This window comes from Dermacentor albipictus, chromosome 5, assembly GCF_038994185.2.
Source record: "Dermacentor albipictus isolate Rhodes 1998 colony chromosome 5, USDA_Dalb.pri_finalv2, whole genome shotgun sequence".
Classification (NCBI taxonomy): Eukaryota; Metazoa; Arthropoda; class Arachnida; order Ixodida; family Ixodidae; genus Dermacentor; species Dermacentor albipictus.
This window is the reverse complement of record NC_091825.1, coordinates 85,019,353-85,042,137: the sequence shown is the minus strand read 5'-3', so window position 1 is coordinate 85,042,137 and position 22,785 is coordinate 85,019,353. Positions and strand designations below refer to the sequence as shown.

The 22,785-nt window shown below is 44.8% G+C and overlaps 1 protein-coding gene across 3 annotated transcripts in view; it reads left to right on the top strand.

Moving 5' to 3' along the window:
• LOC135905790 (glutamate receptor ionotropic, kainate 2-like) overlaps positions 1 to 22,785 on the top strand; it is a 352,682-nt gene that overhangs the window by 220,228 nt on the left and 109,669 nt on the right. For all 3 annotated transcript variants that reach the window (XM_065436836.2, XM_065436835.2, XM_065436837.2), the window contains 2 exons: positions 12,684 to 12,788; positions 18,040 to 18,156. In XM_065436836.2, coding sequence (XP_065292908.2) covers positions 12,684 to 12,788; positions 18,040 to 18,156 — 222 coding nt within the window. The remainder of the gene's footprint in view (positions 1 to 12,683; positions 12,789 to 18,039; positions 18,157 to 22,785) is intronic.

Here is a 22,785-nt window from a genome sequence, read left to right as displayed (position 1 = left end):
TACAGAGCGCCATTTTATGTCCAAAAGAACTCGCAAGGAATTCAAATGTCTGCAAATCTTTCATGATTATGACATTTACTGAGTTCATTTCTGGTTCTTGCGCGTTGTTTCATGCGGAATTGTTTGCCTCATATCAGATACCATGTTATAAGAAAGTAAGTTCATGTTTCATCTATGTTTCAACTGATTATAGGATACTTACAATAAAGTATACCACACTGAAATACCTCTAAAGAAGCACGATAAGTGTAATTAGCTACCCTGCTAATAGAAACGAAGTTATCAGCAGAACATTTAAACGAAACAGCCTGTCACGCGGGGAGTGTGAAAACGGTTTAGTGAATACGAAACTGGAACCCGCTGGCAACCATGATGATCAGACGTTAAGATGTTTGCTGTCCCATTTGTTGTCATCAACCCTGTATCTGGATTGTCCTCTATGCTTGTGTGTAACACGTCTCAATATCCTGTGACCTTACTGCGTGAAAAATCGCTAGGTCGTGTTCAGCCCCTTGACCCGCTTCACAGTCTCGATACTTCCGATGACACGGCCTGTTATCAGGTCGATGCCCTCACTTCTCCTGTGCTGTGCACATCATCATTATCACCATTGTCGTGGTCATCGTCAGACGTCCTTGATTCTTTCATACACGCCGATTTGCCACCTTCATATCGTCTGTTAGTCCTCGCGTTTCTTCAGAATCTTAGCTCCTCATTTGATTCAGACCAACCCAGACTGGGGAATACGGCAACTGTCACTCACAGCATCCACTCCGGTTCCAATCGTCCATTATGTCAGTGACCGTACCGCGTGTCGGCAGCCCAGCGACACATAATTAACGAGAAAGTCGATGATATGCTACACAATATTGGGACACATCGTATCGAAGGACAGTGTGCTTCCTGACCCAGCTAATCTTCGCACGGTCACAGAGTTTTCGATGACCATTACTCTTAAGGCGCTCTGCATCTTTATAGGGCTCTGCTCTTATTTTCGGTGTTTAGTGCGCGGTTTTGCCTCATCGCACCATTGACCAATTTGCTTACCGCTACCAACAGCACCTTCGCGTGGTCAACTTCGTGTGACGAAGCCTTCAAGCAACTGAGTCGCCTACTTACTTCTCCTCCGATTGTTGGACACCACGATGCCACAGCGCCTACAGAGGTACACACGGATTCCCGCGGCATCTGACTTGGTGCTGTCCTGGCAACACGGAAAGAGGGCTATGAAGAGTACATCGTCGCGTATGTGAGCCGCACATTAAATATGACAGAAGCCAACTACTATGTAGCAGAACAGGAGTACTTGACCATTATTTGGGCTCTCGTCAAATGTCGTCCATACCTATGTGGTCGCCATTTTCATATTGTCACCTACCACCAAAGCCCTTTGCTGGCTGTTCTCGTTGAAGGATCCATCAGGTAGCCTAGGCCGATGGGCACTTCGCTTGCAAGAATATGACATCTGCGTTGTCCACCGATTGGGCAGGAAGCACTCTGACGCGGATGCGCTTTCCCGATCACCGATGCATTTTGATGTGGCTTCAGTGTTTCCGCCCTTCGCATTGATGTCATCCATCAATGTCACTAATATGCCAGACGAGCAGCGTAAGGATCACCTGCTTTCAATTATGCTGAATTTCCTCCACGGTCCATCCGTCACGCCCTCTTCTCGAACACTCCGTCGCCAAGCCGCTGACTACTGCACGCGACAACGTCCTTTACCGCAGAAGTTAGTTGCCTGATGGTCGTAAATGGCTGCTTCTGATACCACGACACATGCGTTCTGACATTAGCGCTTATTTTCATGCTGCTCCTCAAAATGGTCTCGCCGGCGCTTTGAAAGCATATAATCGGCTAAGGCAGCGTTTCTACTGGGACGGCATCTACCACTTCGTGCGCAAGTACGTACACGCTTGCAGTGCGTTCCAAAGGCGTAAAATTCTACAGCGCCCTCGTCGTGAGCTACAGCCGCTTTCCTTTCCGGTTCGTCCCTTCGATTCCGTCGGTATAGACCTACAAGGACCACTTCCTGGCAGCTCCTTGGGTAACCGATGGATAATCGCAGGTGTCGACTACTTGACGCGCTACGCTGAGACTCCCGCACTGACGGCGGCCGCTGCGCGCGAGGTTGCGTTTTTCAACTTGCGCAACTTCGTTCTTTGACATGGTGCCCCACGCGAACTGCTCAGTCATAGGGGGTGTGTCTCTTTATCTGAAGTAATCCAGTTCCTTCTTTCTGCATGCAGCATCGTTCACCGCATGTCTACAGCTACCACCCGCAAACGAACGGCTTGATAGAGAGGTTCAACCGCACACTCGGTGACATGTTGACTATGTACGTCGCCTCAGACCACAGTAGCTGGGACACTTTTTTGTCGTTCGTAATGCATGCCTGTAATACGTCCACACAAGCTAGCACTGGATTTCACCCGTTTTTCTGCTGTAGGACGAGAGCCCTCGTGTACTATAGACATACTGCTCCCATAATGACCCGACACTTCTGACTGCACGCCTGTGCCTGAAGCCGCCAAATACGCTGAGGACTGTAGGTAGCTCGCTCGAACCCTTACGACCACCGCTCAAGGTCGTCAAAGGCTGCGGCATGACAGTGGCGCGCTTAGACCACGTTTTCCGACTGGTGCTCTTCTTTAGTTGTGGTTCCCACCTCACAACCCTGGCGTTTTAACCAAACTTCTTGCATGCTTTTTGCTGCTGTCACCTGAGCTGTCGCACCTGTGACACCATTGCCCGATCTTAGGCATCGCAGCCATGACGCGGTTCATCAGCTTTACTATGACCCCCTGATCCTACTTACGCCGTAAGTCGCTAGGATGGCTCATCTTCTCTCCCGGGGGCAATTTTAGTGAAGAAGAGGACGAAGAAAACGCTCTTGCTGCTGGGCTCGCAATCAGCATTCGTGTATTGCCGGTGCAACCTTGATTGTTTGTAGTGTCAAAATAAATCGTCATACTACAGTTGTCAGTTTGTTGGTCTCATTACATGAAATCCGATAAGTTACGCTACGATGGAACAATTCAAACAACGCGTAGGAAGATACGACAGCTTTCCACGAGGCTGGCCACCAAAACCCACCACCCGTAACGTCATAATTGGGTAAGAGAACTTTGATGATGTTGGATTAATCTGTGCAAAGTTCATGTCAAGCTATGCTTATCCTGGACCTCCATATTCGAGCACGATGTAACCTTCCGCATGATGGCAGCGATAATATGTTCATAAAATATGTATCAGCAGTCTGTGATGAGCAGAAGCCACTGATTACTTATGGTAGGTGTCATGCTACCTCCAGGAAAAACATGTAGCTGTGAAAACACGGTTTAGGAGTTATTTTTTTGCGCTCTCAAAACGGCAAACAAATAAAGTTTTAAAGTTGCTTCAATCATACATTAACCTTCTCTATTTTTTATCGTACCACTCGTAATTAGAAAAGTTGTAGTGTAAGGCTTCAGCTTGTTATCAATATTCAAGCTAACGCGTACATCTGCTTGCCGTAGATTGTCACAACGGTATCTATTTGTGCCAAAAAATATTCTCAGATACAACACATTCAATATGTCCTGGAGTTCTTGCAGCTATTTCGTTATAGCTGCTTGATCTACTTAATAGTTAAGAGGTCATACTTTATTTATGGAAAGTGAACACATGAATGGTACTTTTAGAAGCTCGAGCTGCTAAGAAGCGAGCAAGCGAGATAACTTTATTTGGAATCCAGCGTTTGGGAGGCCCGAGCCTGGGGCCGCCTGGGTTGGCCACTGGGAGCTGCTGCTCCCGTACAGTTTCCATGGCTCGCTGGATGGCCCAGAGTATGTCTTGGAGTTCAGAGCTGTCAGCACCGCCCACAACCGCACGCGTGAATTTTCCGGGGAGACTGCCTTTTTATCTTGATATATTTTGCATCCCAGGCCCACAGCATGTGTTGAAGGGTGGCTCTAGCAGACTTGCATAGGTTGAATATATCGCTCTCGTGTATATCGGTGTAGAAAGTTTTTAGTAGCACGGGGCTCGTGCTGCTAACAAGGCACATAAAAATTGGAGAGCCAACAACTTTGGTTCATTATACTTCATTTCTTACTCGACGCACTTTTGTGAACTACAAGTATTGGTTTTGACGGCGCCATGAGCTTGCCCTACGATTCGCTGCGCTATGCTACAATTTGGTAAGTGGTAAGTAAGGCGATTGGTAAGTGTTCAATGACAACTGAGGACGATGCTGTCCAAAATTATAGACATTTGTAACAGGAAAGAAGACCCAAAAAGATTAGAAGAGATTTAAACAGATATTTGCGGGGAGATGGTGATGAACGAATAGGCCTGCGAAAAGGGACGCGTGCAAAAGCAAAGGTACATAGCGCATGCTTACGTGAAATTTTAAGCTTAAATGCAAGACGTGGCTTGAACACTCTTCTATAACATAATATTCAGGTATTTTAAGAAAAGAAAACTAAGATGACGCTTAAGCTTCACCTTTAAAAGTGGAACGCGATAGCATTCAAAGATTCCTGACTGCTTCTCACGCTTCCCGGCAACTGCAGCTTATGTAGCCGTATATTTACCGGCAAGAGCTGACTACGAACGCGATGCCCGAAGTCGAGTTTTCCGGTATAAACACGGTCTCTTGCGTGGTCTGATCCCGTGGATTATGATCAGCCGCGCCGAAACACTCAAATAACTTTCAGGTTTCTTTTATTGTTTCGCACTTTAAATGTTTCAATCTGAGAAGATTTAATACAAAAGGCATGCGCTGCCGGTGTTTTGTTTAATGACATCTGTTTGTGTTCTCCCATTCTCAAAATGCCGAGGAATAACTTTTTCAAGAATGTAAGACAAGGTATGAGCAACTTTAGGGATAGAATGGTTTGTCAATATAGGCCACACATTCCCCAGTTCATGTCGCAAGGCGTGGCATATACATATACCTAAATATATACGGGATGATTTTACTCTAACGGACAACGGCGCGGACGCCGACATAGGATTATCTGCGACATCAGGATCCTTAACGCATCGCGTTAATAATATGTAGCATATTCAGCACAGTATAATCAGTAAATTCTAGTTCCACCTTCAGGAGATATAGAATGATAACCAATCCATTTTTGCTGTCTCTACATACTGTACGTCCATATATATATATATATATATATATATATATATATATATATATATATATATATATATATATATATATATATATATATATATATATATATATATATATATATACATACATATGCGCGCAACTTTACGCAACTTTGTCTATAAGTCGGGTCCGGTAAGCGAACAGATAAAAAAGGAGCAAAACCGCATGGTGTGTCGGCTGCGAGGTCGGGCGACGGAGCAGCAGGTGACGACCCAAGAGCAAGTATATAATGCTTGCCATCCGGCACTGCTGCTAAGGCTTGCAAATAATTCTGCCAGATGCCCCACTCCTACAGTTGCCCCAGATGCCCGACTCCTCCATGCTTTTCACTGCAGAAAGCATGGGTGCAATCCCAGTTATAAACAGTGCACGGTGATAGGAAGAAGCCCAGCGCAAACAACACGTGAGATTATTGAAGCGGCGAAGATCGCTAGTTTAGGGAGCGCTTGTGCTAGCGCGCCTCCAGTGATGTTTCAAGAAAAGAATTCGATTTTTTAAACGTGACACAGAGGGTGGCCTGATGGAGATTACATTGTAATCTTGCAATTACAAAAACAATTTTTTTTGTCTATGCATGGTTGCTCTTTCATATTTGATATCATCTTAACTTTCCATTAGACATGTCTCCTTGCTGTCTCATTTGACTAGAAATCAGGTAATTCTTTGCATTGTGTCTGGTGCCGGTCACTTAGCCGTGACAGAAGCCAGCAACCATAACCCGAAAAGCAAGGAGGGGGTTAAATGTTCGCTTTAAAAAGCGGTGACCAAACGCGGTCATAGAAATACATGAGCGTATTAAACCGTTCTGTTAAAAACTTTATACCATTGGGAAACTAACGACCAATAGGGGTGCTGGAGGTCTGCGTGATGCGTGCAGATTGGGACCAACGTGCATCCGCGGTACTGCATCGTACCTACAGCAGAAGTGAAAGAGCCATCACCTGCTGTTGGCTTTGACATTTGTAGCAAGAAAGATATTTACAAATTCAATTGCACAAGCATTCTAACTGAACCACATAAGAAAGCTCACCAGTTTTATGAAAGAGCGAGTCACCTTCACAACCACGCCATGCATATGCAGACCACGCCATGCATATGGCGTGGTCTGCTGCTGTAGGCTGCAGACTGTGGAATTGGTTCCATGCTGCAGCAGCAGCATTACAAATGAGGCGGAATGCAAGCACTGTGATAAGTGGTGCTTAGCGAGCCAACCCTAGGCTGTCAGATTTAGTCCAAAGCGCTCAAGTACCGTGTCTACGGTAGTTCAGTGCCACTGTGAATCCTACTTTAACCTGAAATGTCTTACGTGATACTATGCAGCATTGAACCACATGAAAAGTCAACGTACTTTGACTTTATTCGGACATGTATACAGTACGATGCGATATGCCAATGAGATGTGGTAAAATAAAGCGGCAAAGCATCTTCCTGACGAGGCCTGCACCCCAGTCATGTGGGCAAAATACAACAGAACAATTTAAGTGAGCAATTCGAGACCGTGGAGCTAACCGGCTCATGGAGTCAGCAGCGAGAAAGTGTGGTCGGATAGTGTAGTTAGTCTTGTAGCCGTGGAATCGGAGTAGTCATATATGTTTTGGATAACACAAGGTCCAGTTAGTCCAGTTACAGAGGGAGTCGTGTGCTATGACAGGCAACTAAGTCACGTTCGCTATTCCAACGTCAATAAATTTGTCAATTGACGGCCAAAGCGATGAGGGAAAGCAAACTCGCGTTTCGTTGAGAGCTGACGCCGGTATAGAGCCTACGAGACGAGCATTATTGTTGACACGGTGCACCCTGCACACCTATTAGTAGGCATCATTTAGGTTGGAAAAAAGGTTCCAGTCCTGTCGTTTGTGTTCTTCTTCTTGACTCCTGGTCTTCTGCGCGTTGCCTTTACTACTTCAGGCTGGAAGAGCCGTACTCTCTGACTAAGCACCATTTTGGCGTGTCCGAAAAAGTGCTGGCGAAGAACAAAGTCGTGGCTTGACACGATGGTGATTCAGTCCTACAGATAGAATACAAGCGTGTTCAAGTGCTGATTTAAAGACTCTTGAAATTGCAAGGAACTAGGTAAATTATGGCTGAATACTAAATGGATCGGGCAGCCACTTTAAGCAGTGTCCCTGTGAATTCTGCTCCAACCAGAATAAGTGCATTAGAAATGAACATTAATTAAAAGTAGCAGGTTGCAGACGTGGGCAAACACAGCAGTGCGATGTTTGCACACTTTGCTTGGCCGGTTCTTCCGGGTTTTCTGACGTGAACAATGGTTAGGGCCTCATAAACAAACGGGGCGGAGTAAATATTGATCACTAAATGGAGGCCCTGACCTCAAAGGACTTCCCTTTTGATGTTGGAAAGCAGTCTCCGTCTTCCAAAGCCGCATTGCCGCAGGGAAATCAGAGAAGGTGCACAATTTTCTGCTTGATTATTGCAGAACTTTCGGTGAGACACGAGATAGAGATTACGTTGCGTTTATTAACCATGAAAGCGGCAGACCCGCTGTTTGTGAAGATTAAATAAAGCTTAAATTGTTAACATACGAAGCAACGGCAGCTAGAGATAGTGTTCACTATCAAACTTATTCAAATGTGCAGATGGCGAGCATTGGACGTAACAGAATAACAATAAAAATCAACCAGAGACGACAACTGCAATAAGCGTTTCTAGATACTTCCGCTTAACATACTGGCAGCATCTAGCTAAAGTTAGATGATCTAGCTAAAGTTAGAGCATCTAGCTAAAGTTAGATGCTGCCAAAAGTGAGACGAAATTGTAGCTAAAGCTAGTATTTCGGCTAACCGATCGCTCCTTTAGAGCACGTCTCTAAAGAAAGGGTGCTAATGCGACTATGCGCTTTTCTAATATTCCAATGAACAAACAATTTATTGTGCTTACACTTCTTACTAGGTCAATATGTTCGGCTCCATAAATAAAGTTTCTATCAGTTTACAATATATAGTAGTACTTTCACAGACCTCGACTTTTATTTATTTTGACTTTTCAAGACATTTCATCAGGTTTCTCGTGGTCGTTTAAAGACCTAATTTGTCTTCTCTTAGTGTTTAATTTCTAGTGCTCTTGTGGCCTGAGTGTTTTCTCATAAATCGTTTATATAAAATTTCATTCGATAACTACCAATCGGAAAATAGCACAGACAAATCAGGTGTACTCAAGGCTGGGCCCTTGCACTTTTTGTAATGTTCATAACTGAAATTCCGAATACCTTTATTCATCAATTCTGTCATTATTCATGATTGTGTCTTGTATCACTGTATATGATCAACGAATAACTATGGCTACAAGCTGATTAAAACAGGATATCAAATTAATACTACCACTGGTTAACGGCCCTGAATGTCAAAATAAGAAAACAGAAATGCCTTATGCAAGCAACAAAACATTAGCAACCAATACTCTTTAATTTCTACAGCTCTTTCTTAAGTTAACTCGTATCTTTCCCTGGTTTTCGTTATCCTACTACTACAGCTAACTCAATGTCGCGATTAGAAACAAACTCACGTGGTCAGAATATAACAAAAAGCGTGCTAATAAATACTCCAAATCCCTTGGCGCTTTCGAAAGATTCCTTTCTTTGCTTTCTCCTCCTTCGGTACGCCAACTTACCTATCAAAAAGAACCGCTTCAGAAAATGTTTTTGCTCGCACTTAACCCAACAGTACGCCGGCTTCCTAACATCCTATTTGATCTTTCCACGCCCCTAATAATACCTGCAGCAGGTGGTTTTGGCTTCCACTACAGAACAATACTACCCACTGTCAGAAGCTGTACGTAATAAAACAAATTCAAGCACTCAATGTTTATTTAGTTCCAATCGGTAATTCCTCATCGCTGCCTCATCACAATGCAATCAATAACCACTTTGTGATAACTGGGTGTATTGTTCTCTTTGCTTTCAGCATCGGAGAGTGACGTTCTAGAATTAAAACCAGAGAATTTTATCTCCCGGCATGCTTAGCACACTACCACAGTGTTTCGCCGTTTTCTGTGGGCTGTCTTCATGTGCCTATTTGAAGCTGTATGGGAAATTCTTTTTTCTCATGTTTCTGATGTACATGTTCATTTAGTAATGCAATAAACGGGGCTAGTTGGTGGCCGATCATGATTATATTGTGCTTAGTGTTACGATCACGAACACAAAGGAGAAGACGCGGACGCAATTTTTCAGAATTATTCTGAAATATTCAGGCGCGGACGTACGTCCTCGTCTTGTCCCTTATGTTCGTCAGTGTATCATGTACAGCGTATCATGTACATCTTTATTGTTATCTTTTACTTCATTCTGGTTACTACTAGTTTTTACTGACGTTTTCTCTGTCTCTGTGTATTATTACGCAAGCAGCGACTATAGAATTAAAAAAATGGAGGATATTAGTGTTGTTGAGGTAAGCCTTCACCCTATTGTTGTTGCTATTATTTACATCATCATCATAACGTTCTTCTTGCCATTATTCACATTTACGATAAGGACAGTTGCATATCAGTGAATCAGCAGATGTATGCATCTTCTACCAAAATAGTAGCAATGTGGGCTTGTTGTGAATCATGGTTTTATCCTTATCGCTGTTGATATCGCGATAGAATGGGTCGGGTGGTTGGATGTAGAGTGCGATAATGAGGCTCGATAACAGACGTGCGGTGTTCAGGTAGTGAACGGCTGTTGCTTTGTGCATTCTATGTAACAACTGACGTAACTACTGTTGCATTTTCTGCTATCCTAGCATCAATGGAAAGTACTTTTTGTTTTCATATTACCCACAGAGTGGTAAAGATTGGGGACTTTAATGTAACCATAAGTACAAGGGTTGTTATTGTGTGCCAGAATTTCATTTGCATGTCTAAGCGCATGCCACTCCTTGCTTGTATTAATCATTTTTAATTTCATGCAGCAGGTAAACTCACACAGAACTGATGTGGCCACGTTATATATGTTTTTCTTACAAATATTGGTACCTTTTCCGTCACGCGTAGCAACGTTCTTCTGGTTGCGCCAGCCAAGTTCCACCCTCCTTTAATTGTTTCTTCAACATTGGTAGCGCAGAAAGGCAGCATGCGTTTTGATGACAACACGAAGCAAAGCTTCAAATTTTCTCGTAGAGACTACGTTGCCTGTAACCATGATCTCGAAAGCGCTAACTGGTCAGTACGACCACAATGATCACAGCTAACAATGATCAGCACGACCACAATAAATGTCTGGAAGCCAGCACCACGAATAATTTAAAATATTTCTGGAGCTACGTGCGCTCTCTCTTTCAAACAGAGTATTAGGCATGGGTATCTTGTCCATCAAAATGGCGTTGTTATGTCGAGCTTTGCTGATGCCTTTGCAAAACATTTCTGTACTGTATTTTGTGCAAAAATGCCTCTACCTCAAGTAGCCTTCCTGCTCAGTCTGGTACAGTGTGTACGCTGTGACACAATGGAGACATTGTTTTGATATGTAAAAATCGCACCAAACGTTCCCTTTCTCATTGATCTGTTGGTATCCTCCCCGCACTGCTTAAGGCGTACGGAAGCATACTTGTCCCTCTTCTACGAAGCATTGTCAACAGTTCCCTTAAGTCTAGTACATTTCATACCGCTTAGAAGGTAGCATGGGTAGTGCCGGTGCATATATTGATTGCTGGAAGTACATTTACTTACTATCGGCTTCTACCTATTTGAAACCGTGTGAATCTCTATTGCATTCTCTGTTTTCTGTTAGCCTAAGAACATTCTATTAATGAGCAGCATGATAGTGGGAAGCTCCCCCAAAACGAACTTGATCACATTTCTGATCCATGCTTCCAGTGTACTTCATCGCAGAGGTTAATTAGGCGCTCTTTGACCTAAGTGAAGTGTTTGCCCTAGTTTGTCATGTGCTCCTCATTCCGAAACCCACGAAAATGGACATGCCTTATTTCTGTACTAGCCTAGTACCTAATTACCCAAGCAATAGAGCGTACTTCACTGGCATTAACGGACAGAGCTTTGTCCACTATGAGGTCACTAGAGGAGTTGCTCGAGGATCCATTCTTGGCCCTCCGCGCTTCCTGTTGTTCATAAATTACATTTCGTCAGGAATTCAACACTCTTTATTCACTCTATGTGCTGACGACTTAAAGCTATTTAAAGCTGTCAACGCGGTTTACAGCTGCATTCCCCTCCAAAAACACATTTTTTTTTCATTCTCAAAGTGCTGCAGAGGGAATGAGCTGCCTTTAAATGCTTCAATAGATTACACGTGGAATTACACGCTGAAAACACATCGTGTGCAGTTTGCATACACCCTTCAGGATGCTTCATTGCCCAGCGTCGAATAAGTAAAAAATCTTGATGTGTACTTCGACAAAAAGCTAAGCTTCACACGCTAAACATGCAGAAAAACAGGCCCTTATCCAAATAACTGTTCGTATATCCCGAGACTTCCATTCACCTTGCCTTCCTTAAATTCTACTGCGTGACTTGTACTTCTAGAGTACTCTGCCTGTGTATTTCAAAGCGTAGTGTTCAAATTTAATTCTGACATCATTGAACGCCTTCAGAGTAAATTTATATATACCTTCAAGCACCCTTTTTACCGTTCTAGTGACTGTAGTTTAACCCTCTCACCTATATACCTGAACTCACACCTTTAAAATTAAGAACTAGTAGATCAGCCCTTCTGTTCCTTTATAAGGTGGTACATGTCATTTCACTTTGCTCAAAGATGCTTGATCATGTGCAATTTCCCGTGCCGCAAAAGCATACCAGGCAGAATTCCTCGTTTTCTGCGCGGCCTTGTTGCATTACAGACTCTCTATGGCACGAGTACGAAAAAGAACATGTAATAAATAGTCTGCCTGTATTGACATAATTCATAGTTCATTCCTCGGTTGTGTACTTAAGTAGACAATCGCGTTTTGTGGTTATCTCCCTTTTCAATCCGCCTCCTCAAATTCTGTATCCCAATTTGTTTGTTTCCGTATCTCACATTATCTAACACATTTTACTTCTGTGTGCACTTTGTCTGGCCCATTACTTTTCTAAGAGTACCAGTAGAAAGGCTCCGTAGCTGTTACTTGGTACTGCAATAAACATTTTATTTATTTATTTATTTATTTATTTATTTATTTATTTATTTATTTATTTATTTATTTATTTATTTATTTATTTGATGGATTGGGTGATTAGTTAGTTAGCTGGTGGATGGATTGATTGATTGATTGATTGATTGTGACTACTAGTACTACTACTACTTCGGACACATGCTATGCCGGTTATATTTGGCAGCCTATTGCAGATGTATCACCAACACTTATTCTATATGATAATCACAAGAACCGAAAATAAAACAAGTGTTGGATAATTTTAGGATGCAGCCCAAGGTACAAAGTACCACTTCCCGCAATTATTTCGCCGATTTCTTGATACGATGACCCATAAGAATGCTGCCTCCCTGACTTTTTTAGGGCTTATCAGTGTGGGCGTGCGAAGCTTCAAGTCCAGTAACATGGTTGATGCCTCAGTGCAGGTCCATGTAAAGGGGCTCACTGGTTACGTACGACTCGATGAAGATGGTTTGAGGACCGACTTCACCTTGAACGTTATTGAGCTGAAGTCAACGGGATTCGAGAAGGTGCGTATGAAGAATTTAATTTGCTCTGTATGGCCTACCAAAAAGGTTTAAGGAGAACATAATGTCTAGAAAAAAAAGTGCTTATCGCAGATATGTGTAACAATTTGATGATCCTGATGATATATTGGCATTCCCATTGAAAGGTGGCAGCGAAAAATAGTCACCTAACCTAGTTTAATTGGCCAGGTGCGCTACGTATGTTTTTCGTACTAGCATATATGAAACATCTACTGAGTCATATTTTTCTCTTCTGTTGGGGCATTAACTGCTAACGCCACTTTTCGGTACCAGGTACAAAGCAGTCGTGTTGCTCAACGGGGAACAATTTTGTTTATTTATTGCACTTCAGTTTTCTCGATAAACTGAAATCGCTATCGTTTATTGGTGTAGCGTGTGCTACATTTTATCACAAAGTGCGGATGCTAGCGTTATTGCGGATACTCTCTTGTATGCTGCGTTTACATTTATCTACCCATTTGGAATAGTATAGCGATGCGCTTTGAAATTTGATAGCGCTGCAATGCGCATTCCGTCATTCCAGTTATACTGGCACATATTAGATTGTTTTAGAATTGGGGACCCGAGTGCCTTGCGGACCTACGAAAAATACGGGCCGAAAGTGCGCATCCGCAGAACCCAAGCCAGTCTTGGATTCTTGCCTTTGCCTAGACCCAAGACCCTGAAATCGAAAACTAGCGTGGGTCGCCGGCAATCTTGAGTCGCCCTCGGGGGCGATGAGAAATCATGAGATGGACAAGAAGGCCGCATTACTAGCACAGTGATTACGCTTATTACATTTTGTTGGTTGCCCTTTTTGCTCAAGAATACATGCCGTTCATTTTCACTAGTACAAAAAGCTTTTCTTTTTTTTTTGCTTTCCAGCACCTTTTTCTTTTCCTCACTGGGGCATCCCGAGCGCTTGATCGAACGTTGCCTGCGTTTGATTCAATGTTCAGACTCTGCTGCTCCTCTAAATCCAACAGCATCCTACGTAACTCAGCTTGGAGACGCGGAGATTTGGGTCTCCAATTTAATAACTCTCTGTTTAGCTTGCTTTCTTTATGGAAAGTTGCTTAAGTTCGGAAGGCACTTTTGTAGAAAGCTGCGCAGTTAAGGAGTATTCCAGCGAGATCTAACTTTTATCATGCGAGAGCACTACTTAGCTCATCGTGCGACTCCACTGTCATCAGTAAGCAGTGGCAGAAAAACGGCACACAAATACGTTATCTTCATTTAACTAAAAAAAAAACGTAACGGCGTGATTATCGCCTCCAAAGCAGGCGGAGAAGAAGATGGGCTCACGTGCCGGTTGCGCGTGAATAGAACACGCTAGCGAGCTCGTCTTGAGTGGCCGCGGTATCGCTCGCTCCTGAGATGTCGCTGCACCATGGCCGGCCTATGCGCTACCTCTGCGCACGTCTTCCCACAAATTGGTGGCCCGGACGACCGAGCCCAGCCATGCTAACCTCAGCGTACCGACTCTACCAAGGCGAGAGTGACATGACGTAGCGGCGCTACTATCATTTCCCAAGCAGCCCAAGAAGGCGATGCGCTCACGTGCAGGTAGCGCGAGAATAGAACACGCTAGCCTGCCCAACTTGAGCGGCGGCGGTGGTGGCCGCTCCTGAGATCTCGCTGCACCATGGACTGCCGGCTTAAATAAACCGCGGCCACAGATTACCACTTCGGGACACCTTCCCAACAGAAGTGTTGCCGGTGAGGATTTGATCATCTGCCCCACCATCACTGCTACCGATTCGCAGTCGAGCGCGCTACCCAATGCGCCCCCGTTGCATTGCGCCGCGTGTGTTGCTAGGCAGAGTCGACCGTGCACGTGGTCGACTCTGCCTAGCGAGCGATTCACTGGATGGTTTATGCTGGGAGCAGTGCCATCGCCGGAGCTATGGATTCCTTAAGGTCGATCCACACGACTGACCAAGTCCGCGGGCCGCTCGGTCACGTGATGCGACGTCACGGCCCGGCGCGGTCTGGTCCGGCGCAGAGCACATCCACACGGCGGATCGCCATGGCAGGCGGCAGAGCAGACCAACCAGCCACACTCTCGGCCAGAGTGTTATCATTGTTATAATTCCGGCTCGAGTCCCACAAAGCCGAGAACTGCTCAACGAGGTATACAAAATGAAAAACCTCTTCGTCACTCCAAGAGGACACGGTGTCTAAAAAATATATCTGCTGCACGCACGTGTAGGCGGAACGGCGGACATGAAACGACTGGCTTGACTGGCTTTTGCTGAGCCGAAAACTAGATTGGATTTGGCTGAAGACACTCTGTTGCCGGACAACATTCGTTGGTTAAGCCAAAATCGCTTCGGTTTGCATGCGGTGCGCCGCCAAAACGGAAGCTGGAAACGCCTCGGTGATTTGTTGGACCGTGAGGGCCGCGGTCTTGCGCGGGCCAACGGCGGTACGCATGAACTGGTGACGTCCTATCATGTGATGCGCGGACCACGGTCCAAAAGAGAAATTTGGTCCGTCGTGTGGATCGGCCTTTATCGTCAGGAGTTGTATTGCTCGAGTCTACATTATCAGGCGAGACAGCAAAGCGTGGCCGAAGGTGTCAGTTCACTGCCGACGAAGTACGAGACCATCGCAACGCAGCGAAACGGGCGAGGCGAGCTGATGCAGCGAAACGACATTCACCACCCAAGCCTCCAACAACGCGTAAGGCAGAGTGAGTGGCCCCGGAGCACGCATGGCGAGATGCAGCAACTACGGGCAGGCAACATGAACTCAGCAATGTTTCGTCACAACACAGAGCTCAGTGACACACTTAACGTAAAGTAGTGCTCTCGCATTTATGCATAGTAGGAATTTGCTTAGGTGTCCCCATAGCTACTGCGAATTTGGGTCGCTGAAGTACAGCTGAACGTGCATATTTAGAGGACTCAAACTAGCACGAAACGTGTGGTAATAAAAAGACATACAGTGGGAAAAAATATTCTTTAAAGCGGCATTCCACATTAAATCAACCTTATTTTTCTCGATGGTGACTCCGGAAAGCCGAAAATTTTGGAATATTACCTGCCCTTCGTCCCCCAAAAATAAATAAAGATAAACGAACTGTAAAAGAAAAAGAAATGGGTGCTGCGTAGGCATAGGTGACTTCAAAATTACACAGAGCTCGAGAATTACAGCGAACAAGATCACAAAGGAGATCAGTTAGTCATACATGTTCGCGAACCCGAAAATGGTAGGCGTGGAATGAGCATATTGCTTCCTTTGGAAATGTGAAAATACTCCGAAAACGTGGTTATAGCCCGAACGTGCGCTGGGAAACCTCGGCTGCGGCGGCCGCATTCCGATTGGTGGAGGAATGCAATAACACCAGTTTATCGTGCATTGAGTGCACGTTCAAGAACTTCAGGTGGTCAAAATAATATCCCATTACTGTACTACGACGTGCGTAATAATCATTACAGGATTTCGGAACGTAAAACCCCAGAATTGAATTTGAAATAACCGGGAGGTGTGGATTCTCCACTAAAAAAAAAACTAAATAGAATCGAGCAAGCAACGCCAGATTTAAAGCTGACCGCCTACAAGACATTTATTAGACACATCTTAGAATACGCGTTCGTCGTTCACTTCAGTGCCACGCAATACGTGTCATAATTATGCTGTAAGCGCCGACGAACAAACTGTGTCACGTAAATGCCGCTGTTTTCTGAATTAAAACTGTTGGATGCATGAAGGTGAAGCGTTTGCTTGAAATACAGTTATGTTGTACAGCCTTGTCTAACTACCAGTGATGTGTTTCATAATTCTTTTTCTCTGGTTGTCAATGAGAAATGAAACTATTTGCAAAGCTCTATAGGGAATACAAGCAAATTTAGTGCATTTGTACATTATGTACACCTTTCTTTTTATTAATATGAGGCAAGTTGATGTCTTTATGTGCCTAGGATGTGTTTCTTTCCGCTAGTTTTTCTTCGTTCCTGAAAGAAACCCCATTAGAGCCTTGACAATATTTGAAAAAGTATTAAATATATAATGACAATTTCCCTTCAAGTCATTGAAAGACAAATAACAGGATATGTATAAGGAAGAAACTAGAGCCTTCTACAAAAATGATACGTTTATGCTTTACATGTGAAGGAAAGCAGTTAGAAAGGTCAGTTCTCAAGCTGTTAGCAAAATCGGCTCGAACTACGACACATGGTCCAGCTTGCCACCAAAGAGCAATACACTTGCACTCTGTAATGAAAGCATAGCAAAGGAGTGAGCTGCGAAATGAGGATGCGAGATGGGTTTCTCGGAAAATATTGAAATCAGTGAGGAAGCGTCTGCATAGAAGGTATTCAAGAGATGTATAACTAGTAACATCTCTAGTTACTAGTAACTAGTAATGATAGTAACTAGTAATGATAGTATTACCCCAACTTCTTGGGGTAATACTTATAATTGTCATCTTTCCTCTATTCAGCACATTCAAAATCAGGCTATCCGCATAATAACGCGAAGCCATTTTTTCTCTAACGCCTCTTCACAACTGCGTACTAACCGCATTCTTCAAGTTACTGATTTGTTTAACTATCATTTAGCCATATTATTTTTCAAATTATGAAATCAACAAGTTTCTTACAACTTTGTTAGTTCTGATCTCCTTTTTAATCCCAATAACACAAGGTTTGCAGCACAAGGAAATTTCTTGTTGCCTTTATGTCATACTAATTACGGAAAGATGGCTTCCTCATTTTGCGCGCTTAAACTTTGGAACAGTCTTCCATATTCCATTAAGTTGTCAACTACCTTGTACTCTTTCAAATGTGAACTCAAGAATTATTTGCTGTCTGATTAATTTCCTACAATGTTATTTTGCTATTTAGAAGCTGTGGAATTACCATTGATTGTGCATCCTTCCTTTTTTTTTTGTGTGTGTCGTCACTGAGTTTCTTGGTTATATTTTGCTTATTTCATGATTTCTTTCTCTGCTCTGTATTCCGCTTTATTTTTTTTGTATAACTTCTAAACCAAGGGTCCCGGTGCAGTCTCTGACTTTGGGACCCTTGTCTGTATACCATATTTTGTAACAAGTTGTTATGAACGAATAATAAACTGAAACTGAAACTGAAACAAACAGAGAAAAAATGTTCAAATGGCTCGCGTGGTGGCAGCAAACTAAACTTCACCTTTACTCTGTGTGTATTGTCTCTAGACAGCCTCAAGTATAGAAGAGCAATGTGCTGGTAGTGCGAGGAAGTATCAAGGGGTCCCTTGATAACCTTTGCAGGTCGGCACGTGGACACGTCGCACGGGCATACGCTTCTCGAGGGGTTACATGCAGCAGAAGCAGGAAGAGATCGTCGACGTCATCCAGAACCGAACCTTCCGCGTCTCCACAATTGTGGTGAGTTCACGAGCACATTGAAGGCCAACTGCAACGAAATAAACAAGAAGCGCAAAGCTTAGGACAAGAGCCAAAGAAAAAGCTCATCGCTTTAAAACAGTCCCATCGTCTGCAACACATTTCACAGCATAGCGATTACGTGCTTAACCATCAAAGAGTCCTCGGTCGACACAGTCAAGCCTTGTGTTTGAAGGTATGCTGATGTCAACGTTGCTGCCCGTTGCAATAGCGCATGAACCTGAAGGCAAGTGACCGCAGAAGTCGAAAGGCAGATGCCATCTTCGTATATCGAGAGGTAGATTGTTTTAGATAAAACATGAGCTAGTCCAATAAGTGTCGCATTGAACAACGCGTGACTCAATACTGCTTGAGGCACGGCACAGTAGCTGTAATATTCAGCTGCGTAGCCATCTTTTGTTTATATATATAAAACCACCGGCGAGTTATTTAGTCGGATAACCAGCGAAGCATGCGGTCGCCGATTGCAATAGCCTCCAGGGAATTGAGGACGGGGTCATGTGCAACGTTGTCATAAGCACCTTTCACATCGAGAAAGAGCACAACTGATTAGCGCTTATGGCTTTGCTCCTGTTTCACAAACGTTGTCCAGTCACTGACGCAATCAATTGAGGAACAACCCCGACGAAAGCCTGCTGGAAGTGGGGTAGGAAGTGGGTACCTTTGATGAAGACCACGTTTGCTGGGGCTACTTCCCTCGCGCAAAAAAGGACTTGCTGCCATATGATTCAGCGCATTCCAAAACTGTAAAAAGAGCTATAGCATCGCACTGTTTGGAATCGTCTCTTCAGAAGTCGTGTCCGCACCTGATGCAGACAAGTTTTGAGAATCAGGCCAGCCGACTTGTGGCGGCGGGATTCCCCCATTCGGTTTTGATTGCGGTGTCTGAGACCCTCCTTCAGAAGCAAAAACTGGGAGCACGAGTAAAAGATGACCGTCGGAAGACCGACAAGCCTTTGGTTGTGCCGTACCTGCACAAGACTTCGCACAGTCTTAAGAAGGTAGCCAACAGGCATGGTGTTTCCGTTGTTTTTTCGGCACCCAACAAGCTGGCGCAGTTATGCCCACGCATCTGCAACTCTAAAAAAAGAGGTTGCCAGCTAAAACATCAGAAGCCGTTCATCAAGTGTTCCACAGGAGTGGTCTACGCCATTCCCTTGAAGTGTGGAAAGGCTTATGTCGGCCAAACCGGCCGCTGCATTAATGAACGCTTGGGGGAACATGCCCGAAATTTAAGCAACTTAAAGGACAAGTACGCACATTTGGTCGCGCATGTAATTGGATGCACAGGTTGCGAGGCTCGTTTGGGAGAGACGAAGATTCTCGGCAAGAGTGCCGACGAGACGGCGCGCGTCAGTTTGGAAACGTTCTACATACACAAATAAGGCAGCAAGTGCGTAAGCACCCCTTCTGTATCGCTTTTTGCGGCAGAGCTTCATTTTTTGGAAGCGGCTGCTTTCTGATTTCACTGTATCTTAGTATCCCTCGTCTTTTGTTAGTGTTTGTCTAGTTTCATCGTTTTCTTGTTTCTTCGCGCCTGAATGCGTTGACTGCTGGCATGTTCGTTTTATCGATGCGCATCATCATTTTCCCCGATTGTATCATTCCCTACCCCTTTCGCTTCTGCCTTTCCCCTTATATAAGGCACCCGTCTACCTTTAATAAATGTTAGTTGATAGTCAGCGCTTGTGTCCTGTCCCTTACTTTGTGGTTGCATGTGTTTGCGCTGTAAACAGTTTTATGTCAAGTGGGGTATATATTGTGGCACTCGAGATACCATTCTAGACTTGCAAGGACCATCCTTTCCATGACCTTTCTGTCGCAGCTGGCCAGAGTGATAGGGCAATACACCGCCATGCCCAACGGATATTTTTCCGGCTTTAACAAAGGTACCAGGCGACTTCCATTGCCGGGGAACTGTACCTCTATGCCATGAGTTGTTGAATCTGTTCAGAAGCGCTCTTCTTGCCTTTTGTCCAAGGTGTCCGACGGCAGCATAGGTGACGCCGTCAGGGCCGGGAGAGGATGATCGTTTAGAAGCGGCAAGGGCAGCTTCGAGTTCTTGCATGGTAAAGGACACGTCTATTTTTGGTACCGGAGCGGCATGCAGGTCACTTACTTCAACGTTGACGCTCACTGGCTCGCCAGTCACTCTCGCACAGAATTTATCCGCCATACCAAGCTTAGTTTCGCCAAGATGGAGAACTAAAGCTGGGAATGGGTGTCATTGTTGTGGGGATGAACGAAGGCAACGGACTATCCTGCAGATTTGTGAAGGTGGCTTGCGAGGGTCCAGTGATTCACAGAATGTCTATTATCGCTCACTCTGTAGTTTGTTTATGTGACGCTAAACTTTCGTCTCAATGCATCGTGCGTCTCTGAGATCATTTCATGATCTAGTGCGCCTGTATCGTCGCTCTGCGCGCCTTCGAATCTCACGAAGTCTCTAAATTGAATGTCGAAATCCGTTCGGTTTGGTGACAGTGATAATAAACACTTCGCAGTTTTCGTCGCTTCAGCGATGGTGTCGTCGACTTTGCTGGTGAATTCTTGCATGACACGCTTCTTCCATAAACGACATAAACGCAGTTCAGACAGTGCTCTTCAAGAAACGAGAGAAAGACCGAGTGAGTCCATTAATCTTTAGGTAGGTGGGAATGTGATGACTCCCATGAGTCTCGATGCCATAAAACCATCTAGCATGTGATGTGAAGATCCACAACACTAAGGTCAAGTCGAAGCAGATTCTATACGCAGGACTCCGCCGGTAGGTCGGCCTGCCGTCGTTCATAATGCAGAGGTCATAATCAGAGGTAAGCGGCACAACATTCCTTCCCCGGGAGTTGATCTTAGTGCTTCCCCAAAGCAAGTGGTGCGCATTGAAGTCCCCAGGAATGAACCAGGGGCCATCAGTTTCCTTCAATATACATTTCAGTCTTTCACAGTCAAACTTTCTTGATGGGAAGATGTAACAATAACAGGGGAAGACACTTTGTTCTTTGTACTTTCTAATGCGGAGGCATACCTATGTAGTCATGAGGCTTAACAGTATGCGAAACATAGGTCAAGTCTGTGCGGATGTAAATGTGAACGTTGCTTTGTTCTTCGCATGTCGAAAAAACAAAAACATCGTAATCGGATATTCTGCAAGGAGTTGATAGGTTCGGTTCACAAATACGAAGTATAGGAGACCAATTCTTCAAGACTGATTGGCGCAAATCCGATATGTGCGACTTCAAGCCCCTGGCACTCCATTGGAAAATCGTCGCACTTCTACGTTCAGTGTGCAAAGAAACATTTTGGGTGAGCCATGGTGCTTATATGAGGCTTTCAAGTTCTGGATTCAGTGTATCCAGTATTGGCAGTGCGCTTTGAGATGTTGGCGTCTGCAGCTTGTTCAGTAGCCTGCGAATCGTATTCATTAGTGATCGCATCATCATAACCACTTACCGATCCTGTTCAGTCAATTCACCGAGGAGAAATGGCTGGGGTGGACTACTTCCATCGCCGTGCAGTAATTCTGCAGGTAGTTGCCGTTTTGGCAACGCCGGCCAGGCTTCGGTGCACATATTCTTCTCAGCGCTCTTGTCCTTGACCTTTTAGACCTTTCTTATGTGCGTGGCCTTACTAGCAGTGGCGGAGGTGACAGTGGACGTGGCACACACGTCTCCGACGCAGCTTTCCTTAAAGAACGTCGGTGACGGGAGCGTCGCTTCCTGATTTTAGCGGCGGCTTCTCGAGTAGAGGAATGGTCTCTTGCTATTTATTTTAAGATAGCAATTTCTTTCTTAATTTTCGAGCAGTCCTTTGATGAAGCCTCATGAGATACGTGGAAGTTTGGAGATTCATGCCGTTGGCTGCACATTTTTCCGCGACGTCTGGCTCAGCGCAGCGGGGACACACTGTTTCGGTCTCACAGACGCTACTCACGTGATCTACTTTCATGCAGTTGCGCCACTGCAGAGGCTTCGGAATGAAGGGCCGGACAGGATGACGAAATTGGCCTACCTTAACGTGTGGCGGCAGACAGTTGCGCTTGAACGCAATCTTCACGCAATGTGAGTTGCCCAGGCGCAAGACATCTACAATGACGTCATGATCACGCGTTGCTTGAACCAGAATTGGTATGTCATTGCGGAGGATGGCCAAGCCTGCGTCGTATATGACACCGGTGATGACATCAGAGCCCCGCGGTATGTGACAGTGCACCTGCATGCCATCAATGTCTCTGAGCTTGCGTGTTGCGCTAAGAGCACCCGCATGCAGAAGATCAACCGCCAGTACATAATTGCGGGTGCTCACCCAAATACCAGTGATTTCGTTGAGCAGCAGAGTCTCCAGCTGAATTGTGACAGATTGCCATTAAGTCGCTTCATGTTACCATTGGGTATCACAGGCATAAATAAGAAGGTGTTGGCGTAGCGGCTCTGCATGGGCCCTACAGTTTGTGTACTGGAGTACGAGGAAGTCCTGGTGTTCCTTTTCTTCCTCTTGCGGCTCCGTACACGTTCTTAGTCGTCGTCATCAGAAGAGTCTTCGCTCCTGAGCGAGTAGACATAGGTGCCTTCGCTGTCGCTATAGCTGTCAATCTGTAGCCCGCATTGTTTCCTG